This window comes from Pelophylax lessonae (genome assembly GCF_965119305.1).
Source record: "Pelophylax lessonae genome assembly, chromosome: 8".
Lineage (NCBI taxonomy): Eukaryota > Metazoa > Chordata > Amphibia > Anura > Ranidae > Pelophylax > Pelophylax lessonae.
In genome coordinates, this window is record NC_138775.1 from 220,461,744 (window position 1) to 220,485,462 (window position 23,719).

Sequence of the window (23,719 nt, forward strand, 5' to 3'; positions counted from 1 at the left end):
AGAAAGGTTGGCTTACTGAAAAGTATGTCCATGTATAGTATAGTATGCACTCAATACTTGGTCGGGGCTCTTTTTGAATAAATTACTGCATCAATGCAGCGTGGCGTGAAGGCGATCAGCCTGTGGCACTGTTGAGGTGTTATGGAAGCCCAGGTTGCTTTAATAGATTGATTTAATTTTATGTATGTGTTATTGTTTCACTTGGTTTTGATAATGAAACTGTGGTGTACGGTACATGGGTTTCATGAACTAACCCTATTGGGGATTGAGTGGCATTGCTACAAGAGGGAGGGGTGTAGTACCTCCGCCACACCCCGAAGGGGAGGGGCTCCTGAGATTTGAGGGAGGGATTTGAGCAATGCATTACTATTTTAACTTGAGAGTAGGTCATGACACAGTGGCTCTGAGGAAGAGGCTAAGCCTCGAAACGCGTCAGCCGTCATCTCATTGGATTATGGACTTTCATATGGACTATTCCTGACACTGGAGCAATTGAGCCTGTTATGATCATTGCCTGTAGCACTGTTGGACTACCCCAGTCCTCTCTGGGCTGCAAGACCTAGCTATCCAAGATGCCAGCTGTAAGTCTCGCGGTGTGCGGTCGGGGAGCTTGGATTCTAAGCGCAGGAGAAGGGTGGTATCACCTTATTGTTTTGCTTTAATAGCTGCCTTCAGCTCGTCTGCATTGTTGAGTCTGGTGTCTCTTATCTTCCAAAATGTACAACAATTCTCCTGTGCTCAAGCGATGTATGATGGAGGGAAAAAAAGATGTTTCAGGTGGACTTAAACAGGTGTAGCTTGTGGTCTTGCCGCCCCCTCAGGATCAAGGGTATAAGAAACACACTAGAAAACAACAACAAAAGAGAAGGGCGCACTGACCTAGTGCATTACCACTAAAAGCGTTTATTAAAATGATGAGGTATAAATAATACTCACAAAACAAGTGTGGGTATCACACATAACCGCATAATCAACACTAAATCTCCAAGGTAGCCAAGATACTGTGCAGTGCTGGATAGCATGCAGTGAACCGCATGAGTCTGCTCAGGCTAGGCTGAAGCGTTTCGAGGGCGAACCCTCTTCCTCAGAGCCAAGAAGTGTTGCTGAACCTCATGCTACAGCGGCCAGGGGTTATAGGGAGGACTAGCTCCACCCACTTCTGTCCCACCCCACAGGGGGCAATAGGTCAACAGGAGGGGGATAAAATGAGCAACCGCTGACATCAGCAGCCTCCCCCAGCCCCCTGCCAGTACCAGATCGTAACAGCAGCACTTGAGAAAAGCAGCTTTTGAAACACCAAAATTGAAAAAATTTAAATACATAGAATAAAATAAAATGAAAAACATAGATAAACACATTGTTTTAAAAACAATGTGTTTATCTATGTTTTTTAAAGCCCTCGAAACGCGTCAGCCTAGTTTGAGCAGACTTATGCGGTTCACTGCATGGTATCCAGCACCGCGCAGTATCTTGGCTACCTTGGGGATTTTGTGTTTATTATGCTGTTATGTGTTATACCCACACTTGTTTTGTGAGTATTATTTATACCCCTTATCATTTTAATAAACGTTTTTAGTGGTAATGCACTAGGTCGTTGCGCCCTTCTCCTTTGTTGTTGGTCTCTCATCTTCCTCCTGACAATACCCCACAGATTCTCTATGGGGTTTAGGTCAGGCGAGTTTGCTAGCCAATCAAACGCGGTGATACCATGATCATTAAACCAGATAATGGTACTTTTTGCAGTGTGGGCAGGTGCCAAGTCCTGCTGGAAAATGAAATCAGCATCTTCATAAAGCTGGTCAGCAGAGGGAAGCATGAAGTGCTCTAGAATTTCCTCCTAGAAGGTTGCGCTGACTTTGGACTTGATAAAACAGAGTGGACCAACACCAGCAGATGACACGGCTCTCCAAATCATCACAGACTGTGGAAACTTCACACTGGACCTCATGCAACTTGGATTCTGTGCCTCTCCACTCTTCCTGCTGACTCTGGGACCTTGATTTCCAAATTAAATGCAAAATGTACTTCCATCCGAAAAGAAGACTTTGGACCACTGAGCAACAGCCCAGTTCTTTTTTTGCTTAGCCCAGGTAAGACACTTCTGACTTTGTCTCTGGTTCAGGAGTGGCTTGACACAAGGAATATGACAGTTGTAGCCATGTCCTGGATTTGTCTGTGTGTGGTGGCTCTTGAAGCACTGACACCAGCCATTGTCAATCTCCCCCAACTTCCTAAATGGCCTTTGCTTCACAATCCTCTCAAGGCTGTGGTTATTCCTGTTGCTCGTGCACCTTTTTCTACACACTTTTTTCTTCCACTCAACTTTCTATTAATATGCTTGGATACAGCACTCTGTGAACCGCAAGCATTTTTAGCAATGACCTTTTGTGACTTACCCTCCTTGAGGAGGGTGTCAATGATGGTCTTCTGGACAACTGTCAAGTCAGCAGTCTTCCCCATGATTGTGTAACCTACTAAACCAGACTGAGAGACCATTTAAAGGCTCAGGAATCGTTTACAGGTGTTTTGAGCTTATCAGCTGATTGGAGTGTGACATCATGACTCTACAATATTGCATTCTTTCATAATTTTCTAATTTTCTGAGATACTGAATTTTGGGTTTTCACTAGCTATAAGCCATATTCATCAAAACTAAAAGAAAGAAATGCTTGAAATCAGGGGCGTAACTACAGGGGTTGCAGGGGTTGCAATTTCAACCAGGCCTCCATGCTCCAGGGGGCCTGTGTGGCTCCCCTGTACACCTGGATAGGAGGGGCGGTGGGGGCAGCATGTAGAGAAATCACTGTCCTCCTTTTTCCTCCTGTAGCTGCAGGAGGAAAATGGAGGAGATTGGTTCCTCTGCATGCTGCCTCCGCCACTCCTCCTATCCAGTTCACTTGTGTTCTGCTGTCTCTGGGCCCCTGTGTGCTCCCCCGCCCCCCCCCCCCAATGTACTGCCCCCCTCCCCCCCGACTGTGCTCCCTACCAGAGTTGTATAAAGTACTCGAAACCCATACTTGAGTAAAAAGAACAAGTGCTCGATCAAAAAGTGACTTGAGTAGAAGTACTAAAGTATTCAACATTTTTTGTACTTAAGTACTGCAAGTAGTTTTTTTTTAAATTTTGCTACTCGAGTACTGAAAGTAAAAGTACAAGTACTGTGTTATGTAGTTATTAAAGAAAGAAGTCAAAAGTTTGAACATTATATTGTTTTTTATTATTTCAAATGCAGCTTTTATTTATACATACAGTAACATTTATTTTCATATGCGCTGAAAAGTGATAATACACATGCTTTGAGCTTCATGAAACCTGCCATCTACTGTTCTGGCAGTGGTAATTTTTATAATTGTAACGAGTAACTATGCAGCACAAAAAAAATATCGAAGTAGAAGTATTGAAATCATTTAAAAAAATGTAGTGAAGTAAAAGTGGAAGTAGGAGAAAAAAATTATACTCCAGGAAAGTACAGATACCGCCTTTCGGTACTTAACCACTTTACCACCGGAGGATTTTCCTGCTAAAAGACCAGGGGTTATTTTGCGATTTTTTACTGCGTGACTTTAACGGACAATCGCGCGGTCGTGCGACGCTGTACCTAAACGAATTTCACGTCCTTTTTTTCCCACAAACAGAGCTTTCTTTTGGTGGTATTTGATCACCTGTGCGATTTTTTGATCACGCGCTATAAACAAAAAAAGAGCGTAATTTTTGCAAAAACAACAATATTTTTCACTTTTTTTTATATGAAATTCCCCCCAAAAAAAATGTAAAAATCAAAATTTTTTAAAATTTTCGGCCAATTTGTTTTACGCTACCTATGTTTGGTAAAAAAAATCGCAAAAAGCGTATTTTGATTGGTTTGCGCAAAAGTTATCGCGTTTACTAACAAAGGGAAAGATTTTTGTCATTTTTGGTGTTTTTTTTTTTAACGAGTAATGGCGGCGATCTGCGATTTTTTTTGCGGTACTGCGACATTGCGGCGGACAGATCGGACCCTTGACTGACATTTTTGACACTTTTGGGGGTACCAGTGACATTACTGCAGTAATCAGTGCTATACATATGCACTGTTACTGCAAAAATGACACTGGCAGGGAAGGGGTTAACAGTATTGGACAGGGAGGGGTTAAGTGTGTCCTAGGGGCGTGATTCTAACTGTGTAGGGACAGGTCTACTAGTGTAAAAACAAAGATCAACAGTTCTACATAGTAGAACTGTTTGATCTTCACTTTTACACAGGGAGAACTGACAGGTGGCTTGTTTACACAAGCCGCTCTGTCTTTCTCCCGCTGTAGCGGCGATCGTAGTGTGACCGGCGGACATCGGGTCCGCCAGTCACACTCCCGCACTCCTCCGTGAACGAGCCGAGGCGGGCGCGCGCCTCGGCGGGCGCGCGCCCGCCCGCTATTGGCTCTGGAAGGAGTGACAGGCGAGCGACGTAGACCTACGTCACTCTGCCTGGCCGGGGCCGACTGCCGCAGTAAATATACTGTGCGCAGTCGGCAAGCGGTTAAGTACAGTAGTGAAGTAGTTCTACTTAGTTACTATACATCTCTGCTCCCTACCCTCTCCTGCCAGCTGCAGCAGGGGATGTGTCATGATAGAGAACCAGGAAGGGGTCAGTAAATATGTAATTTACCAGCTCCTTCTTTTTCTGAATGGACAGAGTCATAGTCAGTGACATTGTAAAAAAATAAATGAAAATGATAAAAAATAATACAATTAAAATATCAAAAAATAAAAACTTCTGACACCAGAGGGTGAACTTCCAGGATCACAAAGGTCACACTTGTGACCAAGCCCTGGCATTTCACCACGGTGGGGAGGCCCCAAGATGGCAGGAAGGGGGCCCACTGTAGAGCTTGTGAAAGGGTCCTGCAATGAGAGTAAAGGGCCCCAGGATCTGTGGGAAGAGCCTCAGACTTGAAGGGAAGGGCCCCGGCCAGGAGTCCGGGGGCCCTTCATGGTTTCTTGGACCGGGCCCTGAAGGTTCTAGTTATGCCTCTGCTTGAAATAAATCACTCTGTGTGTGAGGAATCTATATAATATAGGAGATTCACTTTTTGAATAGAATTATGAAATAAATTAACTTTCTGATATTTTTTTATAGATGCACCTGTATATATATATATATATATTTATATATATATATATATATATATATAGATAGATATAGATATATATATATATATAGACCAGGAGTGGTCAGGTGGAAAGTATCCTTAGAAATACAATGTTTGTCTATGAATGTTCTATTCTTCTTACTGCAGAGGAATCATTATGAACTGATATTATGATATAGAAGAGAGAATTGGCTGTGGATCAGTCCTCCCGCTCTGTGCCGGGCTCGGAGAGCAGCCTGTTGGCGGCGCTGTAGATCCGGGTCTGTGCGGGGCAGTGCGGGGCTCAGCGGATTACAGCGAGAGCTCCGACACCTGCTGCCGCTGCACTTCAGAGCCCGTGGGGGTGTGGGGAAGACAAGCCGCGCCCCGTCCCAGTTAGCCCCCGCCCATCCTCAGTTCTTACCTACGGGGATGTCAAGAACGCCTCTCCGCGTGTGATTGGCGAGGGAGGCGTGGTGACCCGGCGGCCGGTGACGTCAGAGCAGCTCCTGCAGTGTGAATGAATCAAAGTGGCCGGGGTGTAAGCGGCACTCAGCCTGGGAAGTGCGGCAGCATCAGTCCAGGCAGGAGCCCGGGACCACGGGACAGCGGCACCCTTCTAGGACCCCCTCCATCCGGGACACCCTCCTGTCATCTGCCCCACACATGCCGAGCCCGGAGCAGCCGATCGCCCCCCGTACCAATCTCTAGCACAGCCGCCTGCTCCCTCCACATCCCATCCTATACCCCTCGTCATCCCATCCACACCGCCCGGAGAAAATGATGCAAAGCTCAGCACTCGCCACAGACGCTCCTGTCAAGGGGCTTCCAGAAATCCTCGGGCTGCCAATGCAACGTAAGGCGTTTTTCTTCTCCCATTGATTTAATAATAAAGAGATCTGGCAGGATGGAGGGCCGGGATGGTGCAGGGAGGGTGAAGTACAGCCCTGGGACATGATGGCATGCAGGCTTCCCAACTCCCCATCTATAGATTGCATGCTATGACCCCCTGATATGTCCTAATCAGATCTGGGGGGGGGGGGGGGGGGGGGTCACAACCTGACCAGGGGGTGACCAGTACCCAGGGCAGCATCACACCGAGGACTATGGGTAAGGGTGATGAGAAGGACTATGGGGATGGGTCTCCCCAAGAAGCATCTGCCCCATCAAAAATAAAAGTTGACTGCAAACTTTCCTGGTCCCCTGTCACCTGCTACACCCTTCACCACACTCTGCTCTCCAGCTCCATCCCAAACCTGACATCCTGCCAGAAATGCTTCATCATCTCTACACTATTATTATTAGCTGCTAATAATATACATATATATATATATATATATATATATATATATATATATATATATATATATATATATATATATATATATATATATATCTTTAAATGTTAAATGTATATATATATATCTTTAAATGTTTAATTATATTTTAATTTATAACATTGTTATTATATATTTTATATTATCATTATTACTATTGCTATTTTGTATTTATTTTATTTTGTACTTTTTCTTCTTCTTCTTCTTCTTCTTCTTCTTCTTCTTCTTCTTTTTCTTCTTCTTCTTCCTTTTCTTCTTCTTCTTCTTATTATTATTATTATTATTATCATTATTATTATTATTGTCTCATTCTGCATCCTCTGACATTGCATTTATTGCTGTGATTTGTGTTGTTTCTTATTGCGATTTGATAAATTGTTCCAGAAAGGGGAATGTCATAAAATGACTGACAGGGGTCACCAGATTTACCAAACCTGATGGACTGTCCTGTAAGTTAGGACTGGCATTGTGTGCAAAGGCGGTGAATAGGTTAAGTCAAGGTGCTGACAATAAAGTCTATTGTCCTTTAAAGCATAACATGTTTGCTGTAATTGAATTCTGTCTTTTTGTACATTGCAGGCTTACTCAGTAATAGGAGCATCATTTAGGAATAAGGAAGCTTTATAGAGCAATCTAGAGAATTACTTTTCATGTTGATGATGAATCTGATGTTGTCCGGCTGTTTGTCATTCACATTGAACTGCAACGTTGAGGGAAGCTTGTAGAAGTCTGGTACAAAGACTACGACTCCCACCATTCAGCCAGGCAGGTTCAGTAGGAGGAAAATGAGGGTGCTGATTGGAGTTCTGAGATAGTTGGGGTGCTGAGATTTGTGTATTTTTGCTCATGTGCTTATCCTGAGCAGCAGTTACACTGTTCTATTTGGTCTAAATTCATTTTTTAATTTTTTTTTATTCTAATTTTCTAATTATTTTACTCTTCTAATCTTTAGATGTTCTGGCTTGAGTCTTCAAAGTATTTCCTTGTGATTGTTAAATTTGCAAATAGTTGTGAATTGAAATGGATATGGAGGATATTTTGATCATAAAGAAGAATAGTAATAAAATAACACAACAAAGAGGAGGAAAATAAGGAATATCTATCTATCTATCTATCTATCTATCTATCTATCTATCTATCTATCTATCTATCTATCTATCTATCTATCTATCTATCTATCTATCTATCTATCTATCTATCTATCTATCTATCTATCTATCTATCTATCCAGTTGAATCAAATTAGAAAATGTGAAAACTTTTGTTTCTTTGCTTTTTGCTAGAAACATGTTGTGCTGGAAAAATAAATTATAGATTTGAGGTTGTAATGGGCAGTAGTGTTTATATTACGTTTCAAATAAATATTATTATTATTATCATTATTATTATTATTATCATCATCATACAACTATTGTTATTATTATCATTATTGTTATACTACTACTGCTACCAATAATAAAAATAATACTAATAATAATAATAATCATAATACAATTTTAGCAATAATTTCTTTAGCATTATATGTATTTACCACTGCAAATCCTAGCTGTTTAATTATTTTAATTGCTGCTGAAGTGAAAGCCATTGATGTGAATACATTTTTCCTAATAATAAGACAAGTAATGCATAATTTAACCCCCTCGTTGCTCCCTTTGCCCACATCTGGCGCTGTATTAATTATCATAGGGATCTCTGAGTTTGGTCTCCTCCTTTGCTGGGACAAGTAGGTGATAAATGGAAATTTTGGTCTGGAGGAGCCGGGTGGAAATGAGTTTCTTGGAGTGCAGTGATCATATTCTCTCTTATATCCGTAGAAATTAACCCGGGGTGAATAGTATAGAGCTGCACCCATATATCACAGAACCTTGTCTCAGCCTGCTCTGTGTGTCTGCTGATGACTTATACTGGAAGGAGAGCCTTCCCTTCCCCTATGACACCGCCAGCCCTGCACTCTCCACATCTGTTATATTCTCTTACATCCATGTATAATGATGGCTGGCCAAGAGGGCACCCACTCTTCCCTTAGCTGACTTTTGATTACTTTTCTAAATGCAATATTCGATTGCATTTGTTTGCTGCGTTAGCTCTATTTTACAAATAGTTTTACATCTTTTATGGTAACGTTTTTTGTTTTTTTCAGTGCTACTTTATCTCCTTCACTCTTTTAGACTGCAGGAATATTTTCGTTATATTATGATATGGATTTCTAAATTGCATAAAGCAAATACCTGTGTGTTGTGTAGATGTGCCAAAGTGTTTGCAAGTATACAAGTGAACCTTTGGAATTACTTATTTGGCATAGTATTATTTTCAAGTGTTAGCTGTAATCTGTGTGGTGTTTTATATATATATATATATATATATATATATATATATATATATATATATATACATATACATATATATATATATATATATATATATATATATATATATATATATATGTGTGTACATATTATATATGTGTGTGTGTGTGTGTACATAATTACTTACACACATATACGCACCTACTGCGTGTAGGCTACAACTGAATGAGTGAGTTTAGTCTATGGATCTATGGTCTCCAATCATTATACGTCTTGTTTATCTATATTACTATATTATACGGATTTGTGTATGTGTTCAATTTTTAAATTTTTGTTTTGCTTTGTTTTAGTATTTATTTACTTCTTATATAAACGAACCTGGACTTTGCAGGTATTTAGAAAAATATAATTTTCTTGGAAGCTAGTATAGCAGAGTTCCAGGGGATTGTCCTGTACATGAAAGACTTAATATTCTGCTTATAAAATCTGCATTAATATTCCCAGCCCCTGAGCCCAGCCTAGACACAGCTGTTCAGCAACTATGATGGATAGGTGGCTCACTCAGGAGTAATGTATTTATGTATCATATGGCTCCTCTACGATACTGCCACTTGTTTGTAATTACTAAAGTAGAGCTTAATAATAATATAAAAAAAAACATATATATATATATATATATATATATATATATATATATATATATATATATATATATATATATATATATATATATATATAACAGCGTCCGTGTGTAGTGTACACACAAATATTCAAAAGACGCTTGATATAGATATATAAATAATTGTTTATTTTATTTAACAAAATAGGCATGTATAAACGTACTAAACATGGGCACGCTGCTAACGACTACATTTACTATTTAGAAAGTATACGTTTGTCTGTTTTAGAGAGGATGGACTAATATATCTTATCTTTTAATGTATCTCCAATCATTTACCTAATTATTATCAATTCATATATGTAATTGTTAGTTAGCCCATTAATCGATCTCTCCGTTGATGCAATCAATAGTGCAGCCATTACCTTCTCTATTCATTAATATTTCTGTGTTGTCTATTTACTAAATGCGCCTATTTATCTAATGCCTGTGTATTGTATTTCTCTACTGAAAATCGTGCAATTTCATTTCCTCATCCCATCTTGATAATCACAAAATGTTTCTCTGTTCTCAAACTTCCATCAATCTTGCTTTTGTTTCAAAATAACTTTCACTGGAATTTCCTAACATTTCAATCTACAACTGGAGAGAAACTGAGGATCTATCTATCTATCTATCTATGTATCTATCTATCTATCTATCTATCTATCTATCTATCTATCTATCTATCTATCTATCTATCTATCTATCTATCTATCTATCTATCTATCTATCTATCTATCTATCTATCTATCATTCTGTCTATCTAAAAAGTTTTCTATGCAATATATACTATTCTTCCTGTGCCTTTTTATCTATCCCTAATATATTCCATATACCAACTTGTTAACAGATTTATCTCTTGGCTATCATCCAGTCTATCTATCTATCTATCTATCTATCTATCTATCTATCTATCTATCTATCTATCTATCTATCTATCTATCTATCTATCTATCTATCTATCTATCTATCTATCTATCTATCGCCCACATTATCTATCTATCTATCTATCTATCTATCTATCTATCTATCTATCTATCTATCTATCTATCTATCTATCTATCTATCTATCTATCTATCGCCCACATTATCTATCTAGCCTACATTATCTATCTATAGCCCACATTATCCATCTAGTCCACAATATTTATTTAGCCCACATAATATCTATCTATCTATCTATCTATCTATCTATCTATCTATCTATCTATCTATCTATCTATCTATCTATCTATCTATCTATCTATCTATCTATCCCATATCTATCTATAGCCCACATTATCTATCTAGCCTACATTATCTATCTATAGCCCACATTATCCATCTAGTCGACAATATTTATTTAGCCCACATAATATCTATCTATCTATCTATCTATCTATCTATCTATCTATCTATCTATCTATCTATCTATCTATCTATCTATCTATCTATCTATCTATCTATCTATCTATCTATCTATCTATCTTAACTACACATGCTTCTGTTACTTATTCTACCCCTCCAGCAGCCTTCAGTGGCTCTCTATTGAATTATACTGAGGCCATCAGCATTCTGAGTCTTTGTTCAGACTTGCATCGTCCTCCTTACAGTATGTAGTTGATATTAAGCATTGCCAGGACCTATAGACCCCAGGAGATCCATCACTGGTAGAGACTGTGCATAGAGTCAGATAAATAAGTCCCAATAAGAGAGGAGACAGGAGAGGAGCCCGGCTCTGTGCACTGCCATGTGCTCTTTTCCTGCACGGACTGTGGGAGGGACCGCTACACATAACTGTCACTTCTGTGATATGCTAATTCCTACAGAGAGAGAGAGAGATCGTGTTCAGGAATGTCATTGTTATCCTGTGAGCAAAATATGGAGGAACAGCAAAAAGTCCCGTAATTGTGTAATAAGACAGAGGATTCTTCCTGGACCTGTCCAGCAGTGTCCCCACCATTCTTGTCCTCAGCCCTCCTCATCCTCGGTCTCCCATTTACTCATTCAGTTATCTGTCGTAATATCCTTTATCATTTTTCTTTTTTCAGAAATGAATAGAGAACTGAATAGATAGATAACAACGGCGGATAAACTAGTAAATAAGGAAAAAGAAAAATGATTGATACATCGATTATATCTAGATGTATACTGTAGATGGATAACATATAGTTATGCATGGGGCTGTCGTGAGGATAGGTAGATTGATTTGGTAGCTGTCATAAACATATAGATAGATAGATAGATAGATAGATAGATAGATAGATAGATAGATAGATAGATAGATAGATCACACAGGCAAGCAAACAGGTAAAATAAATTAAACAGGCGAATATATGGATTGCTAGAAAATGATAGATAGATCTATACATAGACAAATAGATAGATAGATAGATAGATAGATAGATAGATAGATAGATAGATAGATAGATAGATAGATAGATAGATAGATAGCATATAGTTAAGTGTGGAGTTGACAATGTAATATATTAGTAGATAGAATAAAGATTATGATATATAGATAGATAATGTGGGCTATAGATAGATAATGTAGGCTAGATAGATAATGTGGGCTATAGATAGATAATGTGAGATAGATAGATAGATAGATAGATAGATAGATAGATAGATAGATAGATAGATAGATAGATAGCATATAGTTAAGTGTGGAGTTGACAATGTAATATATTAGTAGATAGAATAAAGATTATGATATATAGATAGATAATGTGGGCTATAGATAGATAATGTAGGCTAGATAGATAATGTAGGCTAGATAGATAATGTGGGCTATAGATAGATAATGTGAGATAGATAGATAGATAGATAGATAGATAGATAGATAGATAGATAGATAGATAGATAGATAGATAGATAGATAGATAGATAGATAGATAGATAGATAGATAGATAGATAGATAGATAGATAGATAGATTATATATGCATGGGGCTGTCAGGATAGGTAGATAGATTTAGTAGCTGTCAAAAACTTGATAGATAGATAGATAGATAGATAGATAGATAGATAGATAGATAGATAGATAGATAGATAGATAGATAGATATAGATTAGATAGATATATAGATAGATAGATAGATAGATAGATAGATAGATAGATAGATAGACAAACAGACAGATAGATAGAATGGACAGCTGGCATGAAGATCGATGGAAGGATAGATAGGAAGATAAATTAGATATAGTTATGCATGGGGCTGTCATGAGGATAGATAGGTTGATTTGGTACCTGTCATAAACATAGGTTGTTAGATAGTTATGCCATGAGTTGCCATTAGGATAGATGAATAGATAGATTAAATATTATGGATTTAATTGAGATAGATAGATGGATAGATAGATAGATAGATAGATAGATAGATAGATAGATAGATAGATAGATAGATAGATAGATAGATAGATAGATAGATAGATAGATTATAGTTATACATGGGGCTGTTATGAGGATATAGGTGGAAAGATTTGGTAGCTGTCAAAAAATAGATCTATAGATAGATAGCATATAGTTATGGTGGTGTTGTCATTGGGGTAGATTAGTAGATAGATAGATAGATAGATAGATAGATAGATAGATAGATAGATAGATAGATAGATAGATAGATAGATAGATAGATAGATAGATAGATAGATAGATAGATAGATAGATAGATAGATAGATAGATAGAGCTGTCCGATGGATTATAATTGACATGTGAAGAGCTGTTATGATCTGCCTGTTAGCCGACTTCCAGAGATAGATGTAGGATCGCCCCGTGTATTGCAGTGTATCTATTCTTGATAGACATGCATTTATAAGGAGATATTTCTATGCAGTCATTTTCCCACACAAGTCAGAGATTGATGTATCTTCTGCGGCTCTCTGACAGTCTCTAAATCTCCCATCAGTCGTAGTAATTAGTTGATTGTATTATCTATTCTAGAGCTGTGTTCCCGGGCACAGACATGCAGGGATAGTGTCCCATGTCACCAGTCACTTATCATATAACATATTCTGGAGTCTATACACCCCACCCAGCCAGCCAGCATTCAGCACCATGGACAGCGGCCGCCCGGATCAGCACCATGGACAGCGGCCGGCCCCGGACCACAGGCTGTTCTTCCCCAGACACCAGCTACTGCTCCTCTAAATTCTATTCGTTGACTTTAGAATGGGAAGAATTGATGGCATACCAGATACTTATATATAGATGAACAAACCAACTATACAAATATTATATCCTCATTACTATTTGCTGCTTCACCATACATTTCAGGAGTTCCTCTAGTCCTGTAATCAATATCTTTAAAGTACAGCGCTAAATATAATTTTATGACATTGTATTTAGGATATAATTTATGTTTCTGCCTTCAAAGAGCACAGTAACTATTGCTTGCAATGGGTCCTCATTTTAAACAATTATTTAACAACTTATTGGATACTTTTTTTTAGGTATGGCACTTGTTTCAGTTTGGTGCATTTAGGGGCGTCAGAACAAGACGCCATGGATAGAAGATGGATAAAAAGTTCTCACAAAACATAATCAGACATATTACATTCCTTTAATAAATAGGCCTCATTGCATTATGTATGTTAGGTTTGGTTTGATATTAGCACAGATTCACTATTCCGGACGACCTTTCCCGTTAAGAAACTGATCACTTCGTGATTATAATTTAGTAATTTTATTAAAAACAATATAATCAAAGAATTTCCCAATCATATGCATACACACCATTAGGAAAACAATTCCCACATTAACAGCAACCGTATCAATAATATTTTATACCAGGCATAGTATGGTTACTATTAAATATTGTAACATATGTGTTATCATTACCGATATCTGGTGGTTATTATAGTGGAAAACACTGTATATTGTGACGTGCACTTTTGTATATCTGGAATATAGATTGACCTTATTTTTCATTTATAACAGTTCTCTGAGATAGGAGAAAGTGGCGATAATCTGCGGCAATTTTAGTAAATATTATTTGCTGGACAATATCAGACGTCGTTTGTTTGTCTCATTTCATAGCTGAAAGTATATTTTAAATATGGGATTTCCGATAATCTTAAATACTCCCCGATCTCCTATTTCACCTTGCCAGTATTACAAACAGCATGATCCATATTAGAAACTAAAATGCAGTAAATAGGCGAGCAGAATATAGAAGCAAAAGAGGGCCATGTAGGGAAAAAAAACACACATAACATTTTCTATATAATTTATTTTTCCTTTCTGATACATAATTAGTGAAATATAATATCATAATACGTGTACTGTTGTTTTTTTGATGTTAGTGAATGCAACTCAAAGCCAAGCGTGCATGTAATGATACAGTAACAAAAAAATGTAATATTAGTGGACAGGTTCTCTTATCAAATACTCCAGATAATGACAGGTAAAGAGAAGTGATTGAGATTAAAAAGTGGAGGAAGAGACCTCATGGTAGGGGAACAGAATAATGTAAAATAAACTAAGTAAATTGTTGGAGCTCCAAATGCTGTTTGCTATAGCTTTTGGTTGATCCTGTTTTCTTGCACTAGCTATATTGTTGGATAGGTGCTTTCATTTTCTGCACAGGAAAAATGATAGCTAGAATCTGATTGGTTGCTCTGGGTAAGGCAAAGGCTAACCTTTCCTCAGGGACCCCGGGGCTGAAATGTGATTTCTTGATCTCTCCAGTGTCTGACAATGACAAAGGTTTAACCTGCTGCTCCACCAATATAATAAATGCCATGGAATACTGACAGTTCAATCTGTTAATATTATTATCATTATCATTATCTTTATCATTATTATTATTATTATTATTATTATTATTATTATTATTATTATTATTAATAATAATAAAAATAGTAGTACCAGTAAAGTGTATTTTTATTTTTATTTTTATTTATGTATTATTATTATTTATCTGCTTTTTATGCAACAATTTTTGAGGCTCGAAAATAGCAATTAAAGCTAAATTCTAGCTAAATAAAATCCAGTGTTATTTATTGTCTGCTTTAAAAATCATTACACTTGTGATACTGTTGTGTCTTAAATATTGCTAGGATAATTTAATGAAAACTTTTTATAAAAGAAAATATAAACTCAGAAGAAAGAAAATGTAATATAATGCAGCTTCCCAGTATGTAATTATAGTGGCTGAATTAGTCTTCATTGTAAGGTTTTGTCTTTCCTTTATTTTCACTTGGTGATTCTGACAGCAACACATTTCTTGTCCTAAGATTGACAATGTTCACTCACTGTACTGTAGCTATGAAATAGCAGCACTGTCACCCTTGAATAGCCTTGACTCCATAACACAGATAGTAGGCATTCTGTAGTGGGAACAATGCTAATAGACTGTGCAGTGCAGGCTGGGAACTCAAGTTATTTTCTTGATTTCTAGCAGAATTAACAGGTATTTATTGCACTTTTGGAACTCATATAGCAAACAATTTTAAAAGAGACCAAAACGGAGAAAATAATATAAAATATTGTAAGGGTTTATGTACACTTTACCATTCCATTTTTTTCTTGCACATCTGAAATCAGGTTGAGTTTGATAGGAGTCTGCAAATTACATGTGTAGCATAATAGAATTGCAAACATTTTAAAAAGCAAAATATGATTTTACTAAATATGACTTATTGTTGAAACTGATCTTTGTGAGCCAAAATTAAATTGTATGTAAAACCAAAACTTTTCATTTTAGTTGTTAAAATAATGAGAACATGTTAAAGCCCCCTTTATATTTTTATTGCCATTTGTGTCCATTCTGGGGATAATTAACCCCTCCGTTTGTCTTGGTGACTATTGACTTCGGGCCAGGAAATTATATTCCAATGGGGGTCACCTTTTTCTGGGACAACTGCCTAAGAGGTAAATTTTCTTTGCTTTGGGGACATCTCCACTTTCCTCCTGTTGTGTTTTTAGGACAGAATTTAAATACACAGACACTAAAACAAATATGACAGAGGTCTAAATAATTTCATATGCATTGCATAACTAAAATTTCAAAAATGGCTTTACATAGTCTTAAGAAATGCTTTATGGTAGAAATACTAACTGTATGTTCTTCTGTATACAGCAGTTAGGAGCTTTGGAATAAGATTTATTGACTCTAATAATTCTAAGTTTGTATAAGTAATGAGTAATATCCCACATTCCACTGTATTAGTAATCATTTAGACAGCAAAGAAAGTTAAATGGTTAGCTGTCTTGCCATGATGTGGTTTGCCACTAAACTGTGCCATGGATTTGAAACCTTCCTGGGACACTATGTGGAGATTTACTAAAACTGGGGAGTGCAAAATCTGGTGCAGCTCTGCATAGAGACCAATTAGCTTTCAGGTTGTATTGTCAAAGCTTTACTGAACAAGCTGAATTTAGAAGCTGATTGGCTACCATGAACAGCTGCAACAGATTCTGAGTGCCCCAGTTTTAGAAAATCTTCTCCTATCTGTCTGTAATAGAAATCTCCTCCTATCTGTAATAATATATCCTCTCCCTATACAGGTTTCCACTGCCCAAAACATTCTGATAGATTAACATGGGTAACTGGCTTCTATCCAAAGCTGGCTCAAGCGTGTTAGGGACAATATATAGTAAGCTGCTCTTTGAGAGGGGGGTGCATATGTAAGCACATTACCAACATGGAATATTAGGAGAAAACATTCTTTGTCTTTTATATTGACACTGTCAAAAAATATTGTTTGCTAGATATGCTAAATTTTATTTCAGAAACTATTTATGTTAATGTTAATATTGCCCGCCATTTAATTCGCCCACAGATATTATGGTAGTTTTCTGATTCAACCATTGATCATGATGTAGCTTTGATAGGACCCCTGAACCACCCAGAACAATCATTCTTGGTGGACAAAGTGATCTTGTTTTTTTGCTACAATTTCCTCCTAAGTTTAGGAGCAGGTGATCAAAGAGACTTTGTGCCCCCCCCCCCTTCTCTGTGGTGCACGCGTTTTCAACCAATCACTTTTACCCGAGTCCCAGTTTTGCTTTGGCACTGACATCTGTGTTGTTCAGCCATCGTTGGCTCAAGATTAGGTGGGTATGGACACAGCAGAATGATTTTAGGATCAAAACAGATTTGAGAATTTTTATAAAAAGATTCATATGACTGCATAAATATTACCAAACAAACCAGCCAGTTTAATCACACAACACTGGCCAAGCATCACATAGAAATACAATTAGGGGAGATCACATCTGAACATTTTGTTTTTACTGGTGCATGTCTTTTACTAATTATTTGTAATCATACAATTTCTGGATACATGTTAGGCCTTATGCACATGGACAGTGGGAGGCTGAAAATATGTCCATGGTAAAATTACAGGCTTTTCCTTGTGCCTGTATGTAGCAGTAATCTTGTAAATACCAATGCTTCTGTGCATCAGTGTTTATCTGCACATGCACCTATGATGTATCAACCAAATGCGTAACTTCTGCATTTGGGGAATATGCCATATGCACCGGCGGCTACAAGAGTAAGGCCACGTACAGCGATTTATTTGTATGGCAGGTTGTATGTGGCTCCCCCAGCTCTCCCAGCACAGGAAATGCCTGGAATTTTATGCTGGGTATATCTTCAGCCTCTTACCATTCATGTGTATGAGGCCTAATATGAAAAATTTACTGAGAACAGTTTTTGGATTGCCTTCTTTGACTGATCGTCTCTGGCTTCCTGAGACAAAGATGCAGCTTGGAAAGTCAAAATTGAGTCAGAACTCCTGACCTGCATACTTGTTTTTGGTAGTGATTTAGAGTTTATTGAAGCAGCTGGCACTTTCAAAAAGATAGGTCAGCAATGGGAGCCTACATATTGTCTCAGTACAGGCTTCCTTTAAAGTGTATCTAACAATTAACTTATCTCATTGGCAGTGGGGACTGGTGCTCCATGGGCCGGGGGGGGCGTCAGACGGACCCCACCATACCCCCCAGACAACACCAGGCTGCACACCATAACCCCCCCCCCCCCCCCCCGAAACACACCAGCCCGCACACCCGTCGCCGGCTCACTCACCCCTCACCCTTGACATTTGGACAGGCAGCTGCAGTGGCGGTGGTGGCGGCAGTGGCTTCCCCCTCAGTCTTCTGTGTCTCCTCCCTCCTTGGCCAATGGCATAACTTCTCCTTTCGGCCAATCAGGAAACGGGTCTCAGGACCCGCTTCCTGATTGGCCAGGAGGAGGATCCGTGTGACAATAGCAAATGTTTATTCACTATTGTCACACAACTGGGTGGGCTCGGGGCGTAGTTCTCTGCGCCCCAAGCCCACCCTTTTTTGAAGCTTATTAAAGCCTCTGGCTCCTATTACGTGCTTCAAAAAAAAAAAAGAAACCCCATTGGAATCCATGTGTCCGGCACCCTGCATGTAAATTAGGGGGCCGGACGCATGGATTGGGGGGGGGTGGTGAGCCGCCACTGCTCATTGGCTTCCTTCTGGTTAATATGTTGTTGAAAATGTTTTGTCATATCTGTCCTGTAACTGTAAAATAATATCTGTTGATCCTGCCAGAAAACTTGTGAGCTCCTAACTTTCTGTTCTCTCTGACTCTACTGGACTGTTATCAGTTAGTATTGTTCCCGGTTCTCTCTGTAAACTCCAGAACAACCTATTATGTCATAGAGATCAGTAGTTCAGTAGTCCCAACACTTTCTTATTTTAGGACAGGGGTGTCAAACTCAATTTCAGTGCGGGCTGCATCACCATTGTGGTTGCCCTCAAAGGGTAGGCCGTTTGTATCTGCAAGACTAGATGTCTAAAACACCCCCCTTACATTAGATGTCAAGAGCCCCCCCATCATCAGAAGTCAAGATTTACCCACCCTCCCTTACATCCCAGTGCACCCCAATTACCTTGTGCTGCTGCCAGTAAGAAGCTGGGGGCAGAGCTGGGAAGCATAAAGTACAGGGTCTGGAGGAGGACCAGTGGAGGTCTAGAGTCAGCTGCCAGAGTTTGCTGAATGCTGAGACCAGGGAAGGTGGAGATGAGGGGGTGCTGCAGCTGCACAGAGGGGCGCAGGATCTGTAAGAGGAATTCTGTCCTCTTCTCTGCTGCTGACTGCTGAGACAAGGTGTGGGTGAAGATGGGAAGATGAGGGGGGAGTGGGGCAAGGGCCGCATGAAATGGCCTGGTGGGTCGAATTTGGCCCGTGGACCTTGTGTTTGACACATGGGCCAGAGGATGAGAACAGCGCCCCTCCTTAAATACAGTCCAGTGAGTTAGTGTTGTCACCTTTGTACATTAATGGATTGATTTAATAAAACTGGAGCGTGCAAAATCTGGTGCAGCTGTGCATGGTAGCCAATCAACTTTTAACTTCAGCTTGTTCAATTAAGTTTTGACAAAAAAAAAAAAACATAAGCTGATTGGTTTCTATGCAGAGCTGCACCATATTCTGCACTCTCCAGTTTTAGTAAATAACCCCAAAGTGTGTTACTGGCAGGTACGCCAAGTGAAACTTAAGGGAAAAAGCCGGAACATAAGAAAATGAATGCAGGCACCACATTTAAGCACTGTTAAGCTGCAATATATACTATAATCTGTCAAAGGACAATGACCAAAACATTTTAAGATTATGAAGATTCCTGGTAAAAGCTATTTCTGCACAGCAAACAAGCAGATATGACTGATGAAAAACTGAGTGCAATTCCTCTTTATCTTGCAATTCCCAACTGATACCTTTCAATCTATTTTTGATAAATGTCGGTATTTAAAGAGTATAAATGAAAATTAAAATAATGTTGTTGCCCTTAAAGTCGAACTCCAGCTAAATAGCTAAATACATAGAGGAAATACATATACAGAAGCTGTTTTACCTGCCAATGGTCAGCTGAAACAGTCCTGTGTCCTGAGATTTACACAGCTCTGCCACACCGCACAGCTCGTCTGATAGGGGATGAGATTAGTGATTGACCAATATCGGTTTTCGTTGCCGATACCGATATTTTGGCCAATGCATATCGGTATCGGCCGATATTGGCCGATATTTTTGTACATTTAAAAAAAATGTTTTTTTTTTTTTCACAGGTACTTTTGTGGAGGGATCTGGGGGTCTAAAAGACCCCAAACCCCCCCTCTGCACCTAAAAGCATTCAAAACGCCAAGTTTGGCTGTTTTGAATGCTGTCATTTTTTTAATCTGGCGCCAGACAATACCCGGAAGTGATGTCACACATGACATCACTTCTGGGTTTTTGCATGGAGACCCGATCAGAGCCGAATACGGCTTTGATTGGGTCTTCGGCGGCCGTGTAGGCTGGTTGCCTGGATCTCCTGGTGGGACGGGAGACCCAGGCGAGCCGTGGAAGGTGGCGGCAGGTGGGGGAAACGTCCCCTCCCAATCCTTGTAATGACAGCCAAGCGGCTTCTCAGCCACATCGGTTGTCATTACAAGACAGACGACCGTTGGCTATGGATGCGGATACCGGGGTGATGCCTCTAGCTGCAGGCATCACTCCGGTACAGCACTTTCCCGAAATATCAGCAATATCGGTAACCTCAGGGGCCGATTACCATATATTGAGGAAAGTGCATATCGGCCCCCGATATATCGGCTTTGCCAATAGTCAGTCGATCCCTAGAGGAGATTTTCCTCTGCTGCAGTTTAATTGCATTTACATGTCTTTCTCCTCCCCAAGCCTGTGACTGGACAGTGAAAAGAAAAGCAGTAGATTCACTCACCTCACAGTCACTCTGCTCTCTCTTCCTATAAGCATGCTTCTTGCACTGCAGCACAACTGATTGATTCCTATGTGGTTTCTCCCTCCCTCCCTCCCTCCCTCCCACAGTCTAAGTTCTGCTGTACAAGGATTGTGGGAAGCTGTGAGTTCAGCTTTAAGGTGGCCATGTTCTTGATAATCTGGTTCCCCCATCTCGCACATTCACTTTGCATGTCACGTGATCTATTTAATAAAGCTTATGAAGTAGCCTGGGATATATTTAGCAAGGTAGGCCTGAGCCAATAGGTGGGGGGAATGCAAAGAGGCAGCTTTTTTTTTTTTTGTAAAGTCATTAATGACACATTTTACCCATTATCACTGGAAAATAAATTCACTCATCTTATATTATTTACACATTGTCACAATATTCTAGAGCAGGATATAATGGGTAAATCGGGAATATATTGTGTGTATTAGAAGTGATGTTAGTAGGAGTCTGTGGCTCTGGACATCAATAACATTTACAGTATCTGGCCCTGGAAGTGGTACCCTGCAGCACCAATTTATCTCTATTGCCTGGTATTTTAACAGGTATAGACAATCTAAGATAGGGGTTCTCAACCTTTTTACAATTACAGCCCCCTCCCCCAGTGTATTGCCAAATATATTCCCGTATCCCTTTTGAAATCATCTTCATCACCTATCCCTTTAGGTACCAGTATGATATAAAGCTGAACTCCAAGCCTACATAAAAGGCACAACATAAAGCAGCTATGTAATCATTAATACATCATAAAATTTATTTTTTAAATGGAATCAGTATACTGTATATAAATTGCATTGACCTGGTATTAGATTTCTGCATTCCGTTACAGCAGGGCTAGAGTGTTAAAGGAAGAAACAGCAGAAAGCGCTAATCATGTGCTGACAAGAAGCATGCTGATAGGAAGAGAGGAGAAAACCAAGTGATGACATGAGCTCATCACTGTGCAGTTTTTTTCACTGTCCAATAACAGGCAACAGTGATTCTAGGAAGACCTGGGCTCAGAGGAAATGGGTTTAACCACTTAAGGTCCGCACCATAGCAGTTTCACTTCTACAGGACGGCACCGGTGCATCTGATCATGTATATATATGTGATCCGTCTCTCCCCAGGTAGGGAGCGCACATGCGTGCTTTCGACGGCTCACTTACGCTGTAATTACATACAGCAGAAGCGAGTCGGCAAGTGCACGGTACCCGATGTCCTCCAGCACCCACCAAACATTAGGCAGAGAGACTAAAAATGTAAAAAAAAAAAAACAATTCTAATAGGACAAATAGGACACCCAACATTAGAGATGATTTATTCTTCCAAAGTAAATACATTTTTGCATACTGGTACTGACTAGTATTCCAATGTTTCTCTATTCCCTTATTTTTTTTCTCCACATCAGTCAGCTAATTTCACCCCCAGTGCTGAGGAGCAGAGCAGAGGAGGGTCAAACAAGGTAGCTATAGAGGCCACAGACATCCTCCTTTTTAATTGATGACGTCATTGGTTGTTAGGATGCCAGCGTCTAGAAAGTCATAATGGTGCACAATGAAAACCTGTGGCCTTGTGTAACTAAAAGGCAGGCTTCATCCACCTGCTGGTATACAATTTTTGATCAATTTTTAGGTATTTTGCTAAGGCGCCCCTGAAGAAACCTCAAGGCACCCTGGTTGAAAAAGACTACCCTAGAGTTCCACATGTCTCATGGATGAGAAAGGCTGTCTAGATGCTGGCCATTCAAAGGAAATGTTTTGTTATGTAAACTGTATTCTTCTTTGCATGTTGAAAACAACCCAACAATTCAATTTTTAAGAGTTGGACTTTAGGCAAACAGCTACATACACAGATGAAATACAGCTATGGGAGTGCTTTTTCCTGCCATATGATCAATATGTCATATTGGCCATTCATCAGCTATATGTCTATCCAGTCCTGATATTCTTCCACACAGCACAGCCCTGACAGGGCAGAGGACCTTTATTTTCTCTGCTGCAGTCAAGTAACACTTACAGGTCTTCTCCTACCACCCTGTAACTGGAGAGTGAAAAAAGAAGCAGCAAACTAATGAGCTCTCTCTTTGTCACACTGCTTTCTCCTCCTGCCAACATGGCCCTTGGTAAAATTTGAGCACTGTAGCAAAACAAATTGGCTTCTTGTACTGCTTCTTTTTCTTCCAGTCTGTTCTTTGCTGTACAAGGGTTTGCCAAAGACTGATATACAATTAAAATACAGGTGCTCACAATGCTTCCATTTAAGAAAAAAACACACTTAGGTGTCCTTTTATGAAACGGAGATGAGCAGTGATCCTGCTGATCGCAGCTCATTTCTGATCTTTATTGGTTTATGAAACAGAGATGATCGGGGGAGAACATGTTCTCCGCTGATCATCTCTACACATGGAGAATCTGTCATTGACAGACACAGAAATGGCCAGGTTATGAAGCTGCGATCTCCGCACTTCACTGGTGATCTGGGTCAGAATTCACACTCCCAGATTCACAAGCCTGGAGGTGGTGAACCAGGGAGTGAAGACAGAATCGGGGGGAGAACTGAGGGGGAAAAAGGAAGATTATCAACTTCCTTCTTCCTCCTTCAGACCCCGCAACACAGTAATCATGTCCCCC

The 23,719-nt window shown here is 39.4% G+C and overlaps 1 protein-coding gene across 1 annotated transcript in view; it reads left to right on the plus strand.

The window, feature by feature from the left end:
• The first annotated feature begins 5,801 nt into the window (after positions 1-5,801).
• The window catches only part of LHX4 (LIM homeobox 4), a 110,910-nt gene continuing 92,992 nt past the window's right edge, over positions 5,802-23,719 (plus strand). Inside the window, exon 1 of the mRNA XM_082265271.1 lies at positions 5,802-5,961. Coding sequence (XP_082121397.1) covers positions 5,886-5,961 — 76 coding nt within the window. The 5' untranslated portion in view covers positions 5,802-5,885. The remainder of the gene's footprint in view (positions 5,962-23,719) is intronic.